Source organism: Canis lupus, chromosome 7 (genome assembly GCF_003254725.2).
Source record: "Canis lupus dingo isolate Sandy chromosome 7, ASM325472v2, whole genome shotgun sequence".
In the NCBI taxonomy this organism is placed as follows: Eukaryota; Metazoa; Chordata; class Mammalia; order Carnivora; family Canidae; genus Canis; species Canis lupus.
In genome coordinates this window covers 17,721,589-17,737,638 of record NC_064249.1, presented here as the reverse complement: position 1 = coordinate 17,737,638, position 16,050 = coordinate 17,721,589, and the positions used below count along the sequence as shown (strand labels likewise).

Sequence of the window (16,050 nt, the reverse complement as noted above, 5' to 3'; positions counted from 1 at the left end):
TGCCCCAAGAGAAGCAGGAACCAAGGACACCATGGTTCCTAGCCAGGAAGTGTTTCAGCTTCAAAAAACCATGTGGGCCCCATATAATAATAGTGCTGTTGTAATGTCCGTTGGTGGGGAATAAAGGATGATGCCAACAGGTACGATGAGGGCTCCCAGCTAGTGAGTGCTTCCAGAGTGCCACCTACAGTTGCAAGCATTTGACCACCGTAAGCCCACTTCATCTTGGCCACAACCCACCGAAGTGATAACTCTCATGATCTCCACCTCACAGATCAGAACACCGAGGCAGAGCTTAAGTAACTTCGCCCCGATTCCAAAACTGAGACAGGCTCCAAGCCCCTCTAATTCCAACACTTTCCTTCCTATTCCCTCTGCTTGGGTGGCTCTTCCACAGCTCCCCTAATTCCTGGATGGTTTATGAATCAGTGTGTCACCAAACAGTATTCATTACAATGGCATCTCTGCATCCCTGAAAGTCAGCAGAGCATATCCGTGTGGGGCATAAAATGTATTCAATCCAGAAGGAAGCACAGCGAGGCAGACCGCAGTTCAGGCTGCTGTGTGGTGGTGTGGTGGTTCCAGGGCATTCAGCTGTCCAAGTGGGTGAAATCTATACTGGGTCTTGAAGAGGTGAGTGGGATGTTCACAAGCAGAGGGGGAGGGAGGAGGGAAGACCCAGGTGAAAGGAACACTGAACAAAGGTGCAGAGAAGAGGTTGGAGCCCACGGGCAGCACCCTGGAATTAGCGGGGAGAGAGAGGGGGGAGCAGTTCTCCACAGCCGGCCCCTGCCTATGCCCATTTCTTCCCCACTCAGTAGCTGAAACCTGCCAGCTGCCACTAAATCTTTACTGCAGATTACCAGTGTTCATGATTATTCTGAAATTTCAATTAGATGCTTTTCCTCTCTCCAAGTTAATTGATAAATAATTCATTTATTCTCCTGACACACAATTTTGCATTTTGGTATCAAGCAAGTCATTTTTAGAAGGCATAGATTGTTTCATATTTAAATCACACAATCAAAAGGCTTTTTTTTTACCCCTAGCAATTCTATGACCTCTTTAATATTTTATATACCAAATATTTGTGAATTATTCATAGTATTAGTAGGTATCTCAGGTTCTCAGAGTAAGAGGCAGTCTGATTCTCCTTACCTGTGAAATATTTCTGCAAACTGAAATAGGAATGTGCCCATTCATCTTGTTGAAACCAAGTTATTTGTCAATAAAAGATAAAGAAATGTAGTGTAGCCCTAGATCTGGAAATCAGGGTTTGACCTTAGTCAAGCCGTCTGACATCTCCATGCCTCTGATTTTCCATGTACAAAATGGAAGGATTGGACACCCAGATGCTTGCACTTCCCTTCTCAGTTCTGTGATACTGTAACAAGGCCATCTGATTTACAAACACCACAAAGCTAACTTTCCAGTTTACGGAACAAGCTCAGGCCTTTTCCAGCTCAGGCTTCATTCATTAGATCACTGCTTTGAAACCTGGTTAATCATGAGAATTTGAACACTTAAAAAAAAAAAAAAAGCAGATTTCCATGTCCTATCCAGACTTCCTGGATGAATACCTTTACTATGCTCTTCCTCTCTTATTTTATTATTTTTTAAAGATTTTGTTTATTTATTCATGAGGCACAGAGAGAGGCAGAGACATAGGCAGAGAGAGAAGCAGGATCCTTGTGGGGAGCCCAATGCGGGACTCGATCCCAGGACCCCCAAGATCACGCCCTGAGCCAAAGGCATAAGCTTCCTTTTTTAAATCAAAGGACAGTATTTGCCTTTAGAAGTATGGTTACAGTTTTTCACCCTTCTTTATGATTTTTTGTTCTCTCTCTCTCTCTAATTTTATATATATATATATATATATATATATATATATATAGTCTTTAAAGTTTTACTTATCTATCTGAGAGAGATGGAACAAACTGGGGCAGGGTTGGGGGTGAGGGAGAGGGACAAGCAGATTCTATGTCAAGCATAGAGCCCAGTGCAGGCTTGATCCCAGGACCCTGGAATCATGACCTGAGCCTAAGGCAGATGCTTAACTAACTGAGCCACCTAGGTGCCTATACTCTCTATATTTTTGTCACTGTGTATGTTTTCCTTGATTATCAGGGGGAAAAAATGGCTTTTTTAAAAAAAATTGGGGGTGAGAATGGTAGGTGGGATGGTATTTGTTTTGAATGGAATTTGTTTCTGTTTGCCCAAGAAAAGACTGTGTTTGAGTTTTTCACCGGTCTCTTAAGGAGGGGAGAGGGGAAATGAATTATATGAGCTGATTAACTCTTAGAGAACTTAATTAAAGCTTAATAAATTGTTATATACAAATAATGAATCATTATCTTGTACAACTGAAACTAATATCATGTCAGTTATACCTCAATTAAAAAACTTAGTAAACTGTGTTTTTTAGAAGATGAAGTATGCACATCTAACAATGATAATTGATAGTAAATAGGGGTGGATCACCAGCATTTTCTTTTTTTCTATTAAGCATTATATTCTATTCCACATTCATAGGGACCATGCAGAAAAATGAATTTCATCCCAGGGCAGGGGAAAGCTTAGGAAGGAGAGGGATTGTTTGTTCCAATTCTGGAAACACCTAATGGTTTTCCATTCTGGTGAATGCTGACACAGGACTCGCTATGCTGGTCTGTCTTGCCTATTTGAGTTTGCCTGGACTGCCAATTGGCTCAGAGAGGTAGAGGCCTACCCCTGGCCTGGCTCCAGGGATTTTAAACCCAATTTGCCCATAATAAGTGATGGTTTTCTGCCTATTTCCTATCTCAGCCATGGTGGCCCAGCCCGCAGAGAGAAGCTGTGCAGAGAGTGTGCAACCATTCTTGGCGTCCATTCTAGAGGAGCTCATGGGGCCAGTGAGCTCAGGATTCAGTGAAGTACGCTCACTCTTTGAAAAAGAAGTGGATGAACTTAGCCAGAAATTTCAGACCACCAAAGACAGCGCTCAGCTTAAGGAGGTAAGATACGGAGTCGCCGAGTGTGAATGGTTTGTCTGGGGCTGCCTTCCCTTGGGCCTTTATCTGCACTTGTGCATTCTTTCCTTTCCTTTCTTCCTCCCTTCTCCCCCTTCCTTTTATCCCCTTCCCCTTTCCCTATCCTTTTATCCTTTTATCATCTGTTTCTTCCATTCAGCCAGCTACCACATTCATCTATCCATTCACCTGATTTCCTTTATTAATAGTTTTCAAGTTGCAAAATTAATAATATGCTTGTGCAAGTGAAACAATATATAGGGAGACTATATGGGCAAAATTGAACACCCATGGTAGGAAAGACATCAGAGTTCAAAGCCAACAGGCAAGAAAGAATTCTTTTTTTTTTTTTTTTTAAGATTTTATTTATTCATGAAAGACACACAGAGAGAGGGAGAGACATAGAGGGAGAAGCAGGCTCCTGGCAGGGAGCCCAATGAGGGACTCGATCCGGGAACCCTGGTATCATGCCCTGAGCCAAAGGCAGATCTCAACCACTGAGCCACCCAGGCGTCCCCGCAAAAAGAATTCTTGAGACGTCTTTGGTGTAAAAATGTGGTTTTATTGAAGCACGGGGACAGGACCCGTGGGCAGAAAGAGCTGCACTGGTGTCATGAGGAGTGGCCATTATAGACTTTCAAGTTTGGATGGGGGGTGTAAGTCCTTGAAGAATTTTGGAAGCAAGGTTTCCAGAACCTTGAGGGGACTAGTTATTGTTGGGAAAGGATCATTTATTACTGTCTAATAAAGCCTGAGTCATAAGATCTTTCAGATGTGTATTGGTGGGTCATATGCTTGGGGGATGATTGCTAACATGTATCTTGCGGGATAGAGATCAAGGAAGTTTCCAAAGGAATTTTTATATATTAAAGTAGACTTACAGGATCCTGGAGGGTCAGGCTAAGTTTGCCTTTTGCCCTTAGCAAAGTAGCAACATCAAGGCAATTGAGTCCCTAGAGGAATGTCACTCTGTTTCAAGGACTCATCAGTGGGCTGTAGGTAGGAAAGAAATTTAATAATTTTTCTGCTGCTTTTGTTTCTCACATCAGCTCCTACCCACACCAACTCCTAGGCTACCTCCACTCCCAACTCCCTGAATTAACTAATATAAATAACTTAGAATGTGTTTTCACATACTTGTTTCTTGTTCATGCAAATATAGAAGCATGTATCCTCATTGATATAAATTGTGTTCATTGGTTTGTTTCCAAAAATAGAGACTCATGATAAAAACACTGTTTCTCAAAGTGTGGTCTCTAGACCAGCAGTGTCATCATCTGGCTGTTAAAAACCCAAATTCTCAGGCCCCCACCAACAGTCTACTGAATTGGAAACTCTGGGGATAGAGCCCAGCATTCTGTTTCACAAGGCCTCCCATGGATGTGATGTACCCCAAAGTTCAGGAATCAGTCACGTAACATGGCAGCTTGGTTTTACATTTGACACATCACTACCAGTCAGTGGATAAAACCAGATACCTCTCTTTTTTTCCCTTTCTTATTATTTTATGCATACATACACATGTAATTGTACATAAACAAGGTAAATTTTATAAATATTTTAAAGTTTCTTTTTGAACCCTTTTTAAAAACTTGCCTTTACCCCCCTTCCCCTCCCCCAACACCCCCCCTTCAAGTAAGTAGTGTTAACATCTTAGCATTTGCCATTCTGTACTTATCCCCCACCCCACTTATGTAATTATAAAACATACACATTTATGAGCTGTTTTTTCTGATTGTCTGCTCTTTAAAAAAATGGAATTGTATTACAATCAGTGTTCTCATTCAAAAAATACTGTCTTCAAATTAGCTGCTCTAGCTTTAAATCATTCTTTGTAATGGCTACATAATATTTCATGTACAAATGCACCATGATTTACTCAACTATCCAAATGTTGCAGGCATCATGGACAAAGCTATGATAAATAATCTTGTTACATATATTGTACTCTGATGCTTTCATTCCTGTGGGATAAATTCCTAAGTCAGACTTGCCAGGATGAAAGGTGGGTTTATTTCTCCTGTTAACAGATGTTACCATTTGCATTTCACAAAAAAAAAAAGAGGTGATTTAAATTTTGTCTGTCAGTTGTATATGGCAGAGGACTTTCTTCCCCAGATGCCCATGAGCAATAGGCATTCCCACTTATTTAAACTTTGGCCACGCTGATAGGAGCAGAGCATTAACCTGGTTTTCTTCTCTTGTCTGCTTGTTATTTCTTCAAAACAGATAGGTTACATATTGTGTGAGGAGGGACAAGTTTGACTGTGTGTGTTTGACCATTAATCCTACTCCAATGCAGCTCCCCACAACTCCCTTCTCAATGAGGGTGATATTTTCTCTTTATAAACACAATGAGAGGGGGGCCTGGGTGGCTCAGTGGGTTAAGGGGCTTGGGTCCTGATCTGGGGCTGGGAGGGGCGGGTCCTGCAATCCGGCCCTGAGTGGGGCTTCTTGCTCAGCAGGGCGTCTGCTTCTCCCCCTCCCCGCTGCTGCTCCAGCTCTATCTCTCTCTCAAATAAATAAATAAATAAAATCTTTAAATAAAACACACGCAATGGAAATGAGCCCTGTAAGAATTCCTATTTAGAGAAACCTAGAACTCTAGCTTTGTCTCTTTTCTGTGATTTGAAAATCAGACAGCACATCCTCTCTTACCCACACTCACCCTGTGTTCCTCCCCAGTTCTCCCTGGGCATCCATTTACTGCACATTTCTATCCCCTCTCTCCCTCTGCCCACCCACCTGTTTATTCTAGGTATCCAATACTGTAGTTTATTTTATTTTATTTTATTTTATTTTATTTTATTTTATTTTATTTTATTCTATTTTTTAAAGTTTTTATTTATTTATTCATGAGAAACACAGAGAGAGAGGCAGAGACACAGGCAGAGGGAGAAGCAGGCTCCATGCAGGGAGCCCTATGTGGGACTCGATCCCGGGACTCCAGGATCACGCCCTGGGCTGAAGGCAGGTGCCAAACCACTGAGCAACCCCAGGATCCCCTCAATTTTAAAAATTATTTGAAAATTCGCTTGGAAAATAGAATGCATTCAGTTGGCAACAACACTCATGGTGTAAGAGTATGTTGATAAAACCTGATGTCTTTAATGGAGGGGATCTGTTGCAACCCTCTTGCTGGGAGCCCTGTGGCTTCATTCCTTGTGCAAAGCAGAGGAGGCAGGACCCCGGTTTTTAAACTGGATGCCTCTCCCAGGCTGGGCCTCCTCCTACTACCTACCTTCCCCACCCACTAGCACCATAGACAACCTACAACAGAGGAAGCCCCGTGAGCCCTGGAACCTCAGAGAATGGTGGAGATTCAGGCTCATTCCCAGAGTCCCGGGGTCCTGGACACCCTGACTTCCCAGAGGTTTTTTAAGTGAATGGCACTCATTAAAGAAGGCTTTGGAGGCCCCAGGTGCCTAGCAACAATTCCTGGTGCCAAGAAACCTGCCTACCTAGTTCTTGAGCTCTGAAAGTGGGAGCTCAGCATCCATCAAAAGCTAAGATTGGGGCCTCCCAGATGCTCTCCTTCCATCATCCAGTTGATTCTTCTACCAGTCTCTGCCCTAGTAATGGAGCTGCCCCAGGGACCCTTGAAGGAGGAAAGTAAGACATTTGAAATTTCACAGATATAGTAATCTGAGAAATGAATCACTCTAATAACATACATTTGATCATTTCGAATTTATGTAATATATAAATGCATGTAATATTGCTCCTCTGTCTGAAGGTATTTAATTTTTCCTTTCACCAAAATGTAGCATCTAGGCCAGCTCATGAATCTTCCCCTGGATTCCTTGAAGATGGAACCGTGTTATAGTAAAGTCAACCTGCTTCAGGAGCGCTTGCAGGATCTCAAGAGCCGCTTCAGATTCCCCCACGTGGATCTGGTGGTCCAGAGGACACAGAACTACATGCAGGAGGTGGGAGCAGCAGGGGCTTCCATGGGTGGGGGTGAGGATGGAGACAGCAGAGAAACAGGGGCTGGCCAGTGAGACCGGTGTGCCTGTGCAGCCCTGGGCAAAGGGGCCTGTTTCTGTTGTCATCATGTTGAGTAAGGACATACTTGGTCCTTCCAACTGGCTTCATCTTTCTTCCATGTTCATAACATCAGAAAGAAACAAAACATTTCAGGGAAATCAAGTAGCATTAATTGATAATTACTTGATTTGTCAAACCAGCACTTTTAACCTTGGCTACACAAGGTTTAGAATTGTCTGGGGGAGCTTTAGAGAAATCCTGATGTCTAGGCCCCACTCCCACTAATTTTCCCTCACTCCCATTCCCACTGCTTCTAATAGGTAGCCAGAAGGAGAACTAGTAGCTTACACTAATTCCCGAACCTGGTTAAGAGGAAATCAACCAATCAATCACGGCTTCATATTTGGATTTCTTGGGTCTACTTGATAGATTCCCTTTTTTCCCTCCCCACAAGGAACTTTTTCTCTAGGAACAAGCATAAATTCTTTCCATAGTACGGTGCTTTCTAAATGAAGAAAGGTGTGATCGCTGGAGCCCTCAGAACACAATTCTATTTCAGGGGTGTTCTGGGGAAGCATACTAAAGGGCTGGGCACAGTGCCAGAACCCACTTCCAGGAGAGATGCTTAGATCAGGTTACTACAGTGTTGAGAGTGCTGTGACAAAGCTGTGTGTTCATGCTTTGGGATCACAGGCTTGGGGAAGAAAGGAACATTTGTTCCTTACAAGCTACAGGATGGATTAAGTGATACACCTTATTATCTAACCTTTGAATTGTGAAGGATTAAAGATGGACCGGGAACAAAATTGGGCAACAGTTTAACAGAAGTCCCTTTGGTAATACCGAACCTTGGTGAAACCGATCCAGGTACAAGTGCAGAGAATAAGAAATCTGAATCATTTGCGTTTCCTACCCTTTGAGCGTATCAGCCCACCAACCCCTGACCCTGCCTCCCTTCCAGACTGGCAGAGAAAGGAAGAGAAGTGAGATGATGATAGGCTGGAAAGTGCAGAGATGTGTGCTGGAGTGCTTTGCAACCACAGAAAAGTGGAAGTACAGCATTAGAGCAGCAAAAAATAACTAGGGAAGCCTCCCACCTCAGTATGTCAAGCCCAGGCTGCAGGTACCGGAGACTAGAGGAAGGGGTTGGCCATGGGAGAGGATGGTATTCTCAATCCCATGGCTGCCATGGGCCTCCCAGCTCAGAGCATGAAGGTGAGAGGAGGAAGAAAATACATGTATGCACACTGACACACGTGTGTGAGCATGTGTTTTACTTCCCAGACTCTTATTGATCCCACTGTGGCCAAGTGCCTATTTCCCAAGCCAGGTAGGGGGATGAAGATCTGTTGCCCTGGGTGGCCCCAGAGTAGTGCCTGAAGGGACCATGATGGTCATCCCCTCCCTGCTCCTGCTCTGGGGTCTGACCTGGTGCCCTTCCATGTTGTTTTTGGTTTCTAGCTAATGGAGAATGCAGTATTCACTTTCGAGCAGTTGCTTTCCCCACACCTCCAAGGAGAGACCTCTAAAACTGCAGTCGCCATTGAGAAGGTTAAGCTCCGAGTCTTAAAGGTAAAACCATCCTCTCATTTGTGGGAAGTGTAAAACAACTGTGTGACACCCCCCCCCCTCCCCCCTTGCTTCTTTTGTTAAGTGGAAAATACCAAGCTCTGTCTTTCACACCCCGTTTGTAATCCTGCCCTCTTTCCCTCCAGGACTTTCGTGCCTGTCCTGCCATCTAGTGGCAACTTTAGGGACCTCAGGTCCTCAGGATCCTGGTCCATCCGCGAGAAGTGCCCTGTCCTGGCTTATATTCAGAGCAACCGCACTTGGTATTTATTGACTGTCCACTATAAGCAAAGCGCCGTGATAGATATTACACAAAAATGTAAAATCAGGCGCAGCATAGCTTCCTTCTTCAAAGAGTTTACAATGTAGTAAAACCCATTTAAATTGACCAACATTTTTTAGAAAAATAAAAATCTCCTGGCAAAGGAAATACTCCAAAAAACAAAAAAAAGGCACCTGCCATACAAACTTGTTTTTAATGTGCTTACTGCTTAAGTATATAGCAAAATGGTTTTAATAATAGCAGCTTGCACATATATGGTCTATGTTTAAAGCTTTTTTGTTTGTAACCTATCCTGTTTCGTTTGATCCTCACAAGGACTTGCGAGACAATTAGAATGTGTCTCCGTTATAGAGATGAGGAAACTGACTCACTACGAGCTAACGTGACTTACTGAAGCTCAGCAGGCTCGTCAATGGTGAGCCTACAGCCGAAACAATTCTTAAACTTAGTCCACCAATTTCTTACCACCTATTCCCCTAAACAGTGCCTTGGAGCAGAAGATCAAAGTCCCACAGAGCTTAGGGGTTGGTCCCTGAATTTTAGACCCAGTCTTAATACCTCATAGGCAGTAGGAAACAATGGCAACCAAATCACTGAGATTAAAAGCAATATTTATTATGGAACACAAGTAATAATGAACTTGCAGTTGGAAAGAAAAGAGTGTCAATGACAGTATCACCTCCAGTGTCAAGACGCTTTATACCCCCCTGGACAGTCTATTTCTTCTCCGGACACTTTTAACTGCAAAAAAAGTTGTCATTGTTGGTAATTCTAGTTCTGTTCTCCCTGTTTATGTCCTTCTTCCACAGAGTGGCCTTTGGTTGTTTGAATGGAGCTATAATTTCGCCCATGGTTGTTATCTCCAGTATAAATGCCTTCGTGCCATTAACCATTCTTTATTTGGTCTGACCATTCCCTCACATACCCGTGACTGTGTTCTAGTTTGTCTGTGATCTTCCTTTTTTTTTTTTTTTTTTGTCTGTGATCTTCTTAAAGTGTCATCTAAAACCAAACTCTGGCCTCTAGGTTTGAATATTCCATGCAGAACAGTGAATCATCATCTTTCTTGGTCTGGATTCTAAACTTCCTTGGTTAGCACGCCATGGTGTTAAGGTAGCTATATGCCAGACGCTCTCTTCCTTTGTGGAAATCATTACAACCCACCGATCCTGCTTTTTTGGATGTAGAGTGAAAGGAGCAGATGATCTTGGTTCCTATGGACCCACCCAGGATGGGGGTGATGACATACAAACTCACCCCCAACTTCTTTTTGATGCAAAATTTATTGTTTTGATCTTGCCTCAGTTTCTCTATCTGTAAGAGGGGAGAGTAAGATGGGTCACTCATAGTCATACCCTCCTCCCAAAGTATAAGAGAATTGCATAGTAAGATCTTTGAGACCTTGGAAACACCATAAGCATCCTCAGAAATAGGAGGAAAAGGGAGACAAGTGAGTGACTGCATTTTTGTTTAAGCAAAAGATAACAGATTGTAATGTTGCTATTTAGCATATGTTTCTATCTCTGTATTGACAGCAATATGATTATGACAGCAGCACCATCCGGAAGAGGATATTTCAAGAGGCACTGGTTCAAATCACACTTCCCACCGTGCAGAAGGCACTGGCATCCACGTGCAAACCAGTAAGGGGCTTGGTTACTCCTGAGAGCCTGCTTTTATTGCTGTGAAGTTCAAGCAAATTCTTTGGCTATGATGTGCTTCCAAACAGCTGACTAGACCAGGGTGGGGTCAGCAAACTTTTTCTGCAAATGGTCAGAGAATAAATGTTTTGGGTCCTACTGTTTGTTCCAACTACTCTGCTAAGTGCAGGAGCAAACATAGGCAACATATAACAATGAGTGCTTCTGTGTTCCAATAAAACTTTATTTACAAAAGCAAGCAGCGGTCAGATTTACCAACCCCCAGACTAGACAAAATCTCAAAGGTAGAGATCTGACTTTGAGCCAAATGAAGGGTTGTCATAGAGCACCCGAGGACACCAGGTGCTCCTCATCATAGTATGGCTCATGGGTACCACGTGTCCTCTGAAACTTGACCACTACATCCAGGAAAAGACCTTAAGTAACATGATTACAGAAGAATATTTTTTCTTTCAATGTTTATTTGGTGAAATCAATGAAACTGAAACCATTTAAAGCTGTTACCAGTGACAGCCATGTTTATGAAGGTGTGCATTGGACTGCAGAGCAGAGCCATGGGTGAGCCACCTCCGGAGGTTGGTTCAAGACCTGGGTTCAGTGCTTGCTTTGGCAGCACATATAATATACAAGACCTGAGTTCAAGTCCTAGTTCCTCTGTGTATTGGTTCTGGTGCCTTGGGCAGTCACTTTTCCTCTATCTTGGCCTAGATTCCATCTTCTGGGAAATGGAGACGATATATTTTGCAGCACCTTTCTTAAGATGACATTAGAATTATTATTTGACAAGTGCTTACCATGTGTTAGGCACTATGTTAAACACTTTGTATGGATTATCTCAATAATTCACACAACAACTTTAGGAGGAAGTACTATTTATATTCTCATTGTAGGAATGAGAAAACCTGAAGATTGAGTCATAGGCCCAAAGTTACAGAGCTGGTGAGGACCAGAGTTTGAACTCAGCTCATAGTCATTGATAACATGGTGTGTATTCAGTGAGTGGTATATACCACTACTATTTCTACGTTTCAGAAATAATCTATGAGCATGGACATTGTCAGTGCCTTCTCCCTCTTGGAGCAAATCATAAAGAGCTTTTGAGGATTGAAAAAGGGCTTTTGGGCAGCTGAGAGGGTCTCCAAGAATTAGAACGTTAAATCCTTAGCATGAGTTATTTTACTACAGAAATGTCTTTGGTTATTTTTATATTCTATAAATGCTTTTTTCTTTAGAGTCTTGGCATATTTAGTACTGGGCATTTACTTCTGGGAATTTAACCAAGCCACAGGAATGAAGAATCTGTCTATATGGAAGTCCTTTGGCCACGTGTGGATGGAAATGTTTAGAGACCTAAAGGGTGACTTAGTCCACCTCTGGATGTGTCTGCACACATTCTACTTTAGACTGTTTTTCTTTTTCAATCCAAAAGGCAATCTGAGGGCGCCAGAGCTACCTCCTCCCAGAAGAGGACAAAGGAAGTCCCCCTTTCTTTTCTGTTCCCTTTTTCCAAACATCAGAGTTGTACCCAATCTATAAAATACTCTTGTGATTTTTAATCAATTGAGATTGGTTTCCAAAGAAACTGAGACCCCAAGTTTTTAGTAATGAAGGATATTACTTCAGTGCCAAGAGATTTCTTAAAATCTGGATTTACAGAATGGATAAATTGGCGGATTATCTGCTTCGCTGAAGGATTCTTTATTTGACTAAAGTATGTTTCCTTTGGTTCTTTAAATCATAGCTTCCTAGATCTGTGGTGCTCTATCCAAGCTGCACATTAAAATTGCCTGGGGAGGTATAAAAAAATTTCTGGTTCCCCCAAACCTACCCTTAGTGTGGTTCCAATTAAATTGCTCCAAGAATTAAACATATGTCACACACAGTTCAATCAGTTCAATATAGAAGACCTATGTTACCAAGCTGGACATGTCACGATAATATAAACATCCATAGATACTGTTCCTTTCCACACACTTATTTTGGGAGAGAGTTGCAAGCAGGGAGGAGAGGCAGAGAGAGAGAGAGAGAGAGAGACTGACTGGTTTGTTTGTTTTTTTTTTTTTTTTTGAGAGAGAGAGAATCTTAAGCAGACTCCATGCTGAGTGCAGAGCCTGATGTAGGTCTCAGTCTCACAACCCTGAGATCATGACCTGAGCTGAAACCAAGAGTCGGATGTTTAACCTACTATGCCACTCAGGCATCCCTAGCTGTTTGAAATTTTAAAGGTCTCCTGTCTATTCAGCAAACATGTATTGACTATATATCACATGTGATCCAGGCACTGTGCCAGGCCAACGTCCCTGCTGTGCCAGAGTTTATAGCCTAAAGGCAGGGGACAGGAAAGGACAGGCATATAGTGTGCCATGTGATGAGCACAGCGGTAGCCTATGGGAAAGAGGGACAACCAGAGTGCTGAGCCAGGTGCCCAGCTCTGCTTATGGGGTCAGGGAGGACTTCCCAGGGTCATGTTTTTGCCTAGTCCTGAAGCATGAATCAGGGGAATAGAGAGTGGGAGACCACTTAGGGAGATGAACGGGTGTTGCAGACATGAGTCTGTGCCCCTTGCTTTGCAGAGGAAGAGAGAGGCAGGGATCAGTGCCATGGCTTGCCTGGGTCCCACAGCAAATCCAGGGTAGTGTCCAGCCTCCTGGGCAGTGCTCTTTCCACACAGTTCTGTTTTGTGTGTCAGTCCTGCCTCACAGACGTTCTCAGGGTCATGGAAGCTCATGTCTTTTCAATCCTTTGGCTTTGCTCTAGGGTGGATATAAAAGGACTCCATTATTGCCTGCTGTGATCTGGTCCAGGACTATAGACCCCCAACTCCTAACACTGAGTTGTCTGCACGTGGTGGCTTCTGATCACATGCTGAAGATCCTGTCCCTTTAGGCAAAAGGCATCAAATCCCACTGCTAAGGCCCTGGCTCTTGGGCCCCTTTGAATACCAATCACTGGCATGTGACTTGGTATATTTTGATCCCTACCCTGACCTCAAGCCATCTGGAAACTCTTGGAGAGCAGAAAGTTTTCAAGATTTCACATCCTGCCTGGGTTGTCTTAGAGGAAATCAATGAGTGTCAGGACCAGTTGGAGGGAAAGAGGAGAATGTTCCTGAAGAGTCCTTGACTAGAGATTCTCCATATCTGTGACTAGAGATTCTCCATATCTGTGCAAAGGGTCCCTCTAATAAAGTTAAACAAACATCTAGTCCAGGACCCAGCAATTTCACTTCTAGGCATATACTTAAGATTTAAAAAAATCATGCACAAGAATGTTTGTAGCAATTGTATTCGTAACAGTTAAAAAATGAGAAAATCTAAAAAAAAAAATTTAAAAAAAGAGAAAATCTCAACACCCTCAATAAGGAGGATAGCTAAAAAATTTTAGTTTATCCATATAATGAATGCCTTTTATCAATTAAAGGGAACAAGCTACTGATGATACATGTAGCAACACAAATGAATCTCAAAACCAAACACACAAGAATATATTATTTGATTTATGTAAAGTTCAAAAATCAGAAAAACTAGGGACACCTGGGTGGCTCAGTCTGTAAAGCATCCAACTCTTGATTTCGGCTCAGGTCATGACCTCAGAGTTGTTAGATTGAGCCCTTTGTCAGGCTCATTGCTGGGTGTGGAACCTGCTTAAGATTCTCTCCCTCTCCCTAACCCCCCTTATGTTCTCTCTCTGTCTCAAAAAAAAAAAAAAAATAGAAAAACGAATCTGTTGTGACAGATATCAGAGTAGTGCTTACCTCTTGTTTGGGGGTGTAGTCAAGAAAAAGTCACAGGGTGCTGGAAATAGTCTCTATCTTGATCTGGGTTACAGTTAACATGGGTATAGTTATATATTTAAAACCACTGAGACATACTTGTAAAATGTGTATGTTTACCAAGGTAACTTATACTTTGGTAAAATACTATTGGAGTTTAAAAGAAAAAAAAAAAGGAAGAAGGAAACATTTTGGTTGTGACAGAAAAAAAAAGGAGGGCCTTGAGACCCACTGACCCACAGACAGGGCCTTGAGATGCTTAAAATCTATGTTGTCTACACCCCTGAAGTACACAGAGCGTGTGCCGAGTACAGGAAACAGTGCCTCGTGCCTGGGGAAGGGAAGGGAATGACCAGTGGCTGAGTGCCCCACACTGCAAGAGGGCATCATCAGTGGGAGGCTCCCTGTACCTCATCTGCAAACTGGCATCTCATGCCTCGTCCTCTGTCTTCCTCTCTCCTCGCTCCAGGAGCTCCAGAAATATGAACAGTTCATTTTTGCAGATCACACCAATATGATTCATGTTGAAAATGTCTATGAGGAGATTTTACATCAGAGCCTCCTTGATGAAACTCTGAAAGGTGAGGAAGATTTACTTGGGGCTGAGGGAACTTCAGGTACAGGGGACCCAGTGAGGCCGGCTAGGTTCCTCAATAGGATGGAAGGGGAAGAGGAAATGGCTACTGGTTTGTTGGGGAGACAGAGAAGAAAGGAGAGGGAAGAGAGAGGACTACCAGCTTTGATGGAGAGTCCTAATCTGGCACACACTGTGGTGGCCCAGTAGATACTCCTTCTTTGAATACCAATAAGAACTCTGCGAGAAAGAGATTTCAGGCTTCATTTTTCACAGAAAACTGAGGTTTAGGGAGATTAAGGCTAGACGGTCTCATGAACAGCTGTCTTCCTCCAGCTGCTCCAGACAGAACAAAGAAGAACAGGTGCTTTTAGCCGCAGACTCACAGCCCCTCCCTGAGGCAGGAGGAGGCGATTCCGGGAGCAAGGGTTGTCAGCTGCTCCCTCAGCACATGCCTCACATCCTGTCGGCGGGGCAGAAGCAGACACAGGGTGCCCACGCAGTACCCCGTGAGTCTTGTTGGGACTCTAGCACCCCCTGTCCTGTGGAATCAGGCTTGTGATGAGACTGTGGACAGGACAACTCTGATAGAAATATGCTGATTAGGGCCATTCCCTCAAACTGTAGGCCTGAAACGTATCTGGTCTCCATGGGGAAGGTGTTAGTATCACAAAAAAAACCCTCCACAAGGAAAACTGGCCAAACACAAGCCCCAGTAGCTAATCCAAGGAGATAGGAAGTGTAAAGATGTCAGCGCAGTGTCTGATGGGAAGGGCTCACTCCAGCCTGTTGCCAGTCCACCATGGCACCTTTGAGCCAATTAGGAAAAGGCTCCCCTTCTCCAAACACTGGCTGCTCTCTGTCAAAAATTGCCATGACATACCGATTTTATCAGTGCAAGATGCTCTACTGCTAGTTGCTAGAAAATTATGCTGAATACACAAATCTGTGCCATCTCTGATATGAATGATACATGCTCTTGGATATGACACTGTTGGGCACTGTACAACCTGCAGAGCTTTAGTAGGGGCCTATCATCAAAAATGTCAGCTGCTATAATCATTATTGTTGGTTTTAGTCCCCTCAAGGCCTCTAAGACTGAGATGGATGCATATAGGTCTTCATTTCAGACATGACAGGTCAATAGAGCTCTCTCTGTGTGTTCAATACTGAGTACCCATTACACATTCAGGACT

General features: G+C 43.2%; 1 protein-coding gene across 3 annotated transcripts in view; it reads left to right on the top strand.

The window, feature by feature from the left end:
• Window positions 1-16,050, top strand: part of NIBAN1 (niban apoptosis regulator 1) — a 212,785-nt gene that overhangs the window by 191,720 nt on the left and 5,015 nt on the right. For all 3 annotated transcript variants that reach the window (XM_025430082.3, XM_025430083.3, XM_025430084.3), the window contains 5 exons: window positions 2,806-2,993; window positions 6,776-6,937; window positions 8,457-8,567; window positions 10,383-10,490; window positions 14,750-14,861. In XM_025430082.3, the coding sequence (XP_025285867.3) occupies window positions 2,806-2,993; window positions 6,776-6,937; window positions 8,457-8,567; window positions 10,383-10,490; window positions 14,750-14,861 (681 nt within the window). The remainder of the gene's footprint in view (window positions 1-2,805; window positions 2,994-6,775; window positions 6,938-8,456; window positions 8,568-10,382; window positions 10,491-14,749; window positions 14,862-16,050) is intronic.